Genomic DNA, 10,000 nt, shown 5'->3' with positions numbered 1-10,000 from the left:
CAACAACTTCCCTCTGGATCAATAAAGTTATCTTATTTGATCTGAAAGTCATTTTCATAGCAAGATGAGACTCAATTTCACTGTTTTAATTAAAAGCACCACAGAGAATAAACAAGAAGGGAAACTGGACCGGACATATTTATATTCACCCCACAACGAAACAAAAAATACAACTTTATATTACCGCCAACAGGGAAATGTACATTTACACACACACACACACACACACACACACACACACACACACACAGATTAGCATGTAGCTTAGCAAGTATAGCACACATTAACACTGAAAGTAATAATGTAATAACCTGCAGTGTCAACGAACCGACACCTCGTGTAATTAAACCCTGAACTTGTGGGAAATGTGCTGAGAATCCAAAGATAAGAATATCCAACAAAACTAGAGTTTACTAAACATTAATATAAAAAAATGAACATTTAGTTTGTTGTCATGATTTGCATTATTTTTTTTTGTAACAGACACGTTTTATTTCTTTTTTTATCATTATTAAATCAATGATAATGTAGTGACAGACTGATGAGGTTTATAGACAGACAGACAGGCAGACAGACAGACAGACATGTTTATAGACAGACAGACAGACATGCAGGCAGACAGACAGACATACATGTTGACAGACAGACAGACAGACAGACAGACAGGCAGGCAGACAGACATACATGTTTATAGACAGACAGACAGACAGGCAGACAGACAGACATACATGTTTATAGACAGACAGACAGACAGGCAGACAGGCAGACAGACAGACATACATGTTTATAGACAGACAGACAGACATGTTTATAAACAGGCAGACAGACAGACAGACATGTTTATAGACAGACAGACAGACATGCAGGCAGACAGACAGACATACATGTTGACAGACAGACAGACAGACAGACAGACAGGCAGGCAGACAGACATACATGTTTATAGACAGACAGACAGGCAGACAGACAGACAGACAGGCAGACAGACAGACATACATGTTTATAGACAGACAGACAGACATGTTTATAAACAGGCAGACAGACAGACAGACATGTTTATAGACAGACAGACATCATGTAAACAGGAAGGCAGGTAACACAACTCCCAAACAGCAACGATGACGAACCCACAACAGGAACTAAGCGGTATAAAGTACATATATATATATATATATATATATATATATATATATATATGTACTCAAAGATGTGGGAAAACTCCAGAAAACAGGAAGTAAAACACGAGGAGTGAACTTCAGAATAAAACAATGTGTTGTTGTTGTTAGTTGCAACAATAAAAACACGTGGAGCCAAGTCAAGGCTTTTAAATCTGATTTGCTAATTTAAAAAAAGAATAGATTCAAGATGTATTGATAAGTGTGTCTGAGAGGACGGGCGTTCAACTGTCTGGATCAATACATCAGTCCTGCTCCTCCTCGTTCTATTCCTGTCTGTAAGAGGTTTACCTCTTTAACGCCCACAGACCTTCCACCACTGCAACGCTCTACACGCCCTTTTTCGGGCCCTTTGAGCTTTTTTTATACATTAATTTTTTTCTTTCTCCACCAATAATCTGATTTAAAGGAAGAAGAAGAAGACTGGAAACCCTGCGTCCTCTTCCCAACCGGCTTCCTCCTCCGGGAGATGCGTGGTCGCGGCAGGAGACGGAGGAGGGATGGCACCGCATCGCTGTCGTCATAGCGACCCCTTCATCCTGTTGTACGACTGACCGGCGCGATGTCGAGAGGCCGGCTGCGGACTCAGGTAGAGACCCTGCAGGAGGTGGTGTTATTATGGTGCATGAGGACGAGAAGATAAAGATATTATATATATATATTCAATTTGTCATATGATATTACACTTATTATTTATATATATATAACTATATATATAACTATAATAATATATAGTTCTATATATATATATATATAATATATAACTATATATATAACACTATATATATAGAGTTATATATATATAATGTATATAGTGTTATATATATCTATATCTATATAGTTATATAGATATAGATATATAAATATAACTATATATATATACGGTATATATATAATATATATATATATAGTTATATATATATATTTTATAAATATATAGATATATAGATATATCTATATATATATTATATACAATTTGTCATATGATATTACACTTATTATTTATATATATATATAACTATATATTTATATATATATAACTAGATATATAACACTATAGTTAGTTCTATATATATATATAATATATAACCATATATATATATCTATATAGTTATATATATATACGGTATATATATATAATATATAACTATATAGTTATATATATATAGTATATATATATAACTAGTGGCTTCAACAAATAAATAACACAGACATGTGAAAAAAGGTCTTTGATATTTTGGAAAAGTAATATCTTGAAGAAGAGAACTGATATAAGTAAAACTACATAAAATCATAATTATTACCCCTCTATCAGTAGAAACAACAGCTGGTTGTTAATGACAACAACAGCAATAATAAATGTGAACACATTGTGTGACAAACAAACAAACAAGCATTCATTCATTCATGTTTCTGCCTGTTCTTCAGACTCTTCTCATGAATATGTGCAGCTTGTGCACTCAGTCACGTTAAAGTTATGACTGAAGAACAACTCTCATTTCTTTTTAAGTTGACATACATTCAAAACAGGTTTAAAAACAACAACAACAACAACCTAAACAATGGCCGCTAACCGTCGCCCCAATGTTTCCGCTCAGAGAGACTCCAACGTGACGGATGAATGGATCATTTTTCTTCTCCATTTTATTTCTTGGATTTCAGCCAACTGTTGTTGCGCAATCCTTTTGAAACTATAGATCGAGCGGCTCTAACATCCCATAATTTTTTTTTTATTGTTCGCCCTCTTTGGCACGTCTTCCTCTCCCACAAGGCAGCAGTAATTATGGAGAGAGAAAGGAGGGGGGGGGGAGAGAGAGAGTGAAAGGGAGAGAGAGCAAGAGAGGGAGAGAGAGAGGGAGGGTGAGAGAGAGAGTGAAAGGGAGAGAGAGCGAGAGAGAGAGAGAGAGAGAGAGAGAGAGAGAGCGGGAGAGGGAGAGAGAGAGAGAGAGGGTGAGAGAGAGAGTGAAAGGGAGAGAGAGCGAGAGAGAGAGAGAGAGAGAGAGAGAGCGGGAGAGGGAGAGAGAGAGAGAGAGGGTGAGAGAGAGAGTGAAAGGGAGAGAGAGCGAGAGAGAGAGAGAGAGAGAGAGCGGGAGAGAGAGAGAGAGAGGGAGGGTGAGAGAGAGAGTGAAAGGGAGAGAGAGCGAGAGAGAGAGAGAGAGAGAGAGAGCGGGAGAGAGAGAGAGGGAGAGAGAGAGAGCGGGAGAGAGAGAGGGAGGGTGAGAGAGAGTGAGAGAGAGAGAGAGCGAGAGAGAGAGAGAGAGGGTGAGAGAGAGAGAGGGAGGGGGAGAGAGAGAGTGAAAGGGAGAGAGAGAGAGAGAGAGAGAGAGGGTGAGAGAGAGAGTGAAAGGGAGAGAGAGCGAGAGAGAGAGAGAGAGAGAGGGAGGGGGAGAGAGAGAGTGAAAGGGAGAGAGAGAGAGAGAGAGAGAGGGAGGGTGAGAGAGTGAGAGTGAGAGAGAGAGTGAAAGGGAGAGAGAGTGAAATGGAGAGAGAGAGAGAGAGAGAGAGAGAGAGAGGGCCCCCAGGAATGCCACTGGGAACTCGTGTTCATAACGAACTTTCTGGTTGATGCGTCGGACAGAATATGAGTCACATCTTAATGTTTATTTCTGCTTGTTTTAACAACAACAACAACAACAACAACTGTCTCTGAAGGCAGGAGTGTATTCACAATCCTGCACCTGTCGCTCGGCCCTCTCGCTCCACCTTCGGGGTCGTGGGTTCGATTCCTCTCCTGGAAGCTCTTTGTTCACGGTGACGTCATCACTCGCTCTCTCTTGTCTTCACTCCTTTGAACACAACTCTCTGAGCGGTGCATTCAGGTACACTTGGATAGTGCACCGCTCACATCCCACGAGGCTTATGGGCAACGAGTCAGTTCAATTTGGTCTATTTTCTTGACAATTTAACAACTATTATTAATAATTTAAGAGGATATTTCATTTATATACGTCAATGCCAGCATATCTGGCTAAAAGGTCAGCAGGTCAGATTATCTGAGAGGGAATATTATCCGACTCGATGTCCCGTCTGAAGGTCGTCGTGACCCGAGAGGATTATCCCGACGCTCCGCCCCGCCGACCCAAATCTAGTCTGACTCCCTCCTCGTGCACCCACACAGGTTTTCATTTTACTTCCTCATCTTTGTTCAGATTAAAAAGGGAAATAAAACCCAATAAAGGGTAAAAGTGAGATTCTCCATCACCGGGGTCTCAACTATTATGGTATGCCAAGTGTTTGTGATGTGATGCGTCGGCCTTGAGCCGGTTCTAGGTCTCTAATACAGTTTCATGGGTCTCAGGTATGAAACAGGACAGAAAGTATACCATCCCAGAAATTAATATAATTTAATGAAATTAATATAATTTATATATTACATTTTCATTTTAATTTGTTGTCCTTCATTTGTAAATGTCTAACTGGAGGCAAAGTTTGTGGCGGCGTTCAACTTCCTTGTGGAAAAATGACTTACGTATTCATGGAGGCGGAGCTTGTTGCACCAGCGCTTCTTTTAGCCCCGCCCCTAACACTTTCCCCAATAGAAGTCAATGGGGAAAAGTCATTTTGGGCCCCGATGGAGCCACGAGACGCACACTCAAGGTGTCTCAAGGTGTCTCAGGATGTCTCAGGATGTCTCAAGGTGTCTCAGGGTGTCTCAGGGTGTTCCAAGGTGTCTCAGGGTGTTTCAAGGTGTCTCAGGGTGTTCCAAGGTGTTTCAAGGTGTCTCAGGGTGTCTCAGGGTGTTTCAGGGGGTGTCTCAAGGTGTCTCAAGGTGTCTCAGGGTGTCTCAGGGTGTCTCAGGGTGTTCCAAGGTGTCTCAGGGTGTTTCAAGGTGTCTCAGGGTGTTCCAAGGTGTTTCAAGGTGTCTCAGGGTGTCTCAGGGTGTTTCAAGGTGTTTCAGGGGGTGTCTCAAGGTGTCTCAAGGTGTCTCAGGATGTCTCAAGGTGTCTCAGGGTGTCTCAAGGTGTCTCAGGGTGTCTCAGGGTGTTTCAAGGTGTCTCAGGGTGTCTCAAGGTGTCTCAGGATGTCTCAAGGTGTCTCAGGGTGTCTCAGGGTGTTCCAAGGTGTCTCAGGGTGTTTCAAGGTGTCTCAGGGTGTTCCAAGGTGTTTCAAGGTGTCTCAGGGTGTCTCAAGGTGTCTCAGGATGTCTCAAGGTGTCTCAGGGTGTTTCAAGGTGTTTCAGGGGGTGTCTCAAGGTGTCTCAAGGTGTCTCAGGATGTCTAAAGGTGTCTCAGGATGTCTCAAGGTGTCTCAGGGTGTCTCAAGGTGTCTCAGGATGTCTCAAGGTGTCTCAGGGTGTTTCAAGGTGTTTCAGGGGGTGTCTCAAGGTGTCTCTTCAGCAGAACTGATTTCAGACTTTTAACCACAAAAACACACACACATGGATCTTGAGACGACGGAACAGGAAGTGAAAACTTTTTTTGGATTAATTTCCAGAGTTGAGGCACTTTTGTAAATATTTATACTTTTGTATTTATATAAACGTAAATACTTTTAAAAACTCTAAATCTAATGCATCACGCCAGCAGACCCTTTTATGATAACAGCAGATTAAACATGCAACTCATTTGGAAAGCTCAAATATTACACGCAGCTCCGTTTATTCTCTGCCTGTTTGTGTGTTTTGGCCTCCATTAAAGCCCCCCCCCCCCCCATCAGCCTTTCTATTATTAAGCCGCGTGGCTTCTCTAAAACCCACTTCACCGCTTCTGGGATTATGGACGTGGCCTCTTTCCCGTGAGCGGCACACGAGGACCCGGACTTGGACCAGGTCTGGAGATGGGGGGTGGGGGGGGTGGGGGGGGGGGGGGGGGGGGGGGGGGGGGGGGGTCTGTGAGGTGTCAGGCATCTAGAAATCACACAGGGGGTTAATTGTTTAATTATTGTAAATCTGGATTAAACAGGAGTATTGCCCAATCCCACTGTGCCGTGGCGTCTGTGCAGCGCTGGGGGAAGGGAAGGGGAGGGACAGATGGGACTGACACATGGTCCCTGTCCTCCCCCCCCCCCACCTCCCTCCTCCCCTCACAGACTCTTTGCCTAATCTGACCGGGTATAGGAGGGGTGGAGGATGGGGGGAGGGCACCCTGGGCATTCGCCACCACCACCGCCACCTCTCCCTCTTTTCTGGCAGCACCCGACACAGAGCCGGAGCACGCAGGAAATGGGCGAAAGAAACACGGCGTCTTCCCCCGCCAGGCTGGTCTGAGACCAGGCTGATCTGAGACCAGGCTGATCTGAGACCAGGCTCTCGGCCCACAGGGAGGCCCCGAGCCGGGACCAGATTCCACCGCTAATCCAGCATATTGAAGCATGTAGGAAGCAACCTGCTTGGAGCTCTTTCACTTTTCTTTTTTCTTTTCCCCTGTTGCCTGCCAGGCCCCCGTTAGAAGTCGTGTTCCCCACCCGGGGGTGGGGAGGGTGGGTGGGTGGGGGGTGGGGGGAGGGGGAGGGCTCCTCGGTGAGGATGTGAGGATGCCATCTTTAAAGAAAAGCTGAGAAGGAAAAACAAACAAACCTGCTTTGAGCCGGACGTTCATGGCCAAATGTAGAGTCGTCGACGCGGCCGATGAAAAGCAGTTTAGAGGCACAATGTCTGCCGGTCAGGGGATGAACCACAGCGGCGCCTACAACTACTTCCTCAACATGGTGGCCTATCAGGTGAGAGCGCCGGAGCTTTAAGACAAAAGCGTTTATTTACTATTAGTAGATGACTTAATATGTTTGTTTTTTTGAAATGCTCCAGATACCAGCTGGTCACTGGAGGTTTTGGCAAATGTTACTAGAAACAGGAAAAGTGCGTTCGTCGGGGACTATTTTTAGAGGCGGATTAATCCACATTTGGTATTTGTGGCGGCGGGGACGGCTGCGTGTGAGAGTTTCAGTCTAAATAAACCGGCCGGTGGGCGTGAAGGAACTGGTCGCCGGGGGCAACGGTGAGGAAGAGGAAGATGAAGAGGAGAGAAATGTCACACGACGGCGCTCCACGTGACCCTCCAACGTCACTTCTGGACGCGTCAGGGCACTCGTAGCGATACCTACGAGAAAAGTAATGCGCCGTAAATCATAGATATCCCAATAAATCAATTGGTTTGTTATCCACGCAATGACGAAACCAGGAAGTATAAAGGCCGCAAAAGGGGCGGGGCAGTGGGCGTGTCCAACAAACCTGATTTTCAGCTGTTCGTGCCGAGTGTGAAACTCCCGGTCAGCGTCGATTGATTCGTCACGTAAATCGCGTACTTCGGTAACGACACTTCGGTAGTTATTTAAAAACCCAAACGACGATCATTTCCTTTTATTTTGTTGACTAAACCTAACTAAGTGGTTTTCTGGGTAGATGGAAGTTTATTTTGAAAAGTGGGTCAGGGTTAACCAAGCGTGCAATTGCCAACTTGTTGCTGGACTTTCGTAGGAAAAAAAAAAACGCACATTAAATAACTTTTAATTTGAGACAAACCGTGGACACGCTGGTCGGGGACGGCGTGTCGGTGTCTTTTCAAAATAAACTTCTAATGAAGGTTTGCTTAGGGTTAAGTTTAAGTTTACTCACGCAAAAAAATAGTTGGTTAGGTTTAGGAAAAGATAAGTCTATGTTTCTTAGCTTCTTCCCGTAACTTCCCTAGCTAACGGACACCGGTTGCGTAACACTTCACATGGACTCGGTCTCCTGGGTGAAGGTCTTTGTGTGGACTAATGAAGACCTGGATGGGTTTATACATGTTTATACATGTTTATACATATTTATACATATTTATACATACTTATAGAGGACTTAATGGTCGGTCCAGACGCTCGTCTTCCTCTCAGGACGAACTTTTGATTTCATCCAGAAACTTTGTGACCAAACATCTCGTAACTTCCCTCCAGCTCGCGTTCACTTGATGGAAGAGAACCATAAACACTGTTAACATGCTAAAGTGTAATGCTTCTTGCTAAAGTAGTGTGCACTACGGATGATTAAGTGTGCAGGGATATAATGCACGTTGTATATTCAACTAATTTGTATTATATTATTAATAAAGTGTTGCCTATCGGGGGGGAAGGATCGTCATTGTGCGGCGTTATTTGTTTTAACTTTGTGACCAATTTGAACGGAAACGACGGACATCTGTTGACACGAAGGGGGGGGGGGTCGTTCGTCGCCTAGCAACAGGTGGCAGCTTCCAGGACTGATTGGTTACCTTCTTCTACGTTTCGAGCCACGAACTAACGAGTTTTAGTTCACGCGGACGAACGCTTTCGTTACTTTGTATCTGCGTTGACCCGTCCGTGACTTTAGTCGCCCGATCCACGTTTTCTCGTTCTTTCATCGGCCGACATCGAAGCAGAAGTTCCAGCTCGTCTTTCGTCCACACACACACACACACACGACTTAAATACCAAGAAATAGTTTACTTTTCATAACCAAATACTTTTGGCACGCTCGGATATTCTTCTTCGTTGGCATTTGACGCACATCGCTGACGGAGGCTTTATCGCCACCTAGTGGCCGCGGCGAGTGTTTGGAGTCGCGGTGCCGATGAGCCAAAATCAACCCACAGATCCATCTTCAATGTGAATTCACACGTTGCTGCGTGGACGGTGGATTGCACGGCTGCTGCGTGTGATTCATGCGGGATTAGCTCCCAGATTATCGGCTGCCATACTCGGAAAGATGCGGGAGGTCGAATAATCATACGAACCAACAAGTGGAGAGAGTCTGGGAAATATGATATGACTAAGAAATGACTAAAATGACTGATTATTCCTCTTATTATTATTATTATTATCATCGTTTTGTTATTGTAGTGTTATTGTGGCGATCGCATCAGACCCGATACCCGGCCCTTTGAAGTATTTTGGATTCAGTCGCCGTTTTTAAAATCATTATTTTATGCTTATGGCAGATCTGAGGCCGCTGCAACAACTTTTATATCCTGCATATGCTCCGATATTAATCCATCATGCCGGATTAAAACGAGGCCAGACATGTGCAGCCATTAGACAGGCTGTCTGCAAAAAGGTTTTAAAAATAGATGATTGTTTATTTTTTCCGCTTCGTTTATGTTTATTATCATTTGAATCGGCACAGAAACTGGTTTGTTCAGTCTGTAAAATGTAACTTTCTATATCCTATTATAGGATATGTTATCATACAGCTTAACATTAACATGTAATGTAATGTAATGTAACGCAGCCAGGGTGTAAATAATAAACTAAATCAATTTTTAAAGAGCTTTACAGAGGAAATTGAAACAAAGAAAAGCATAAATATAAATGATATCAAAGAATAGAGAAAAGGTCAACAGACAGACAATAATTTTATTTCCTTGGCAACGTTTTTGAGACGCTGAAGGATCAGCAGAGTGATGCAGAATGATGATGCAATCCAGATAAAACTAAATAATAAATAATAAAGCTCAATCGATGGAGACCAAACTGTCCCTTTTTTAATCTGTTTAATCTGATCAAATATTTTTGTTTTGATGCACATGATTCTTCTCCTGCATGTGATGAGTTATATTATTATTAATAATAATAATAATAATAATAATAATAATATATCTGGATTCACCAGCATTCATGAACAACGATGCATAATTTATCCCTGAATGATTTTTGCTTGAAAAATATTATTTCTTTCCTTTCTTTCTTTTCTTTCCTTTCTTTTTCTTTCTTTTCTTTCCTTTCTTTTTCTTTCTTTCTTTTCTTTCCTTTCTTTTTCTTTCTTTTCTTTCCTTTCTTTTTCTTTCTTTCTTTTCTTTCCTTTCTTTTTCTTTCTTTTTTTTCCTTTCTTTTTCTTTCTTTCTTTCTTTCTTCCTTTTTTTTTTCTTTCTTTCCTTCTT

The 10,000-nt window shown here is 42.8% G+C and overlaps 1 protein-coding gene across 1 annotated transcript in view; it reads left to right on the top strand.

Annotated features, from left to right (window-relative positions):
- Positions 1 to 6,710: 6,710 nt before the first annotated feature.
- Positions 6,711 to 10,000, top strand: part of serinc4 (serine incorporator 4) — a 19,204-nt gene continuing 15,914 nt past the window's right edge. The window contains exon 1 of the mRNA XM_034529736.1: positions 6,711 to 6,833. Within this exon, the coding sequence (XP_034385627.1) occupies positions 6,711 to 6,833 (123 nt within the window). The remainder of the gene's footprint in view (positions 6,834 to 10,000) is intronic.

This window comes from Cyclopterus lumpus, chromosome 3 (genome assembly GCF_009769545.1).
Source record: "Cyclopterus lumpus isolate fCycLum1 chromosome 3, fCycLum1.pri, whole genome shotgun sequence".
In the NCBI taxonomy this organism is placed as follows: Eukaryota; Metazoa; Chordata; class Actinopteri; order Perciformes; family Cyclopteridae; genus Cyclopterus; species Cyclopterus lumpus.
This window is presented reverse-complemented; position numbering and strand designations above follow the sequence as displayed.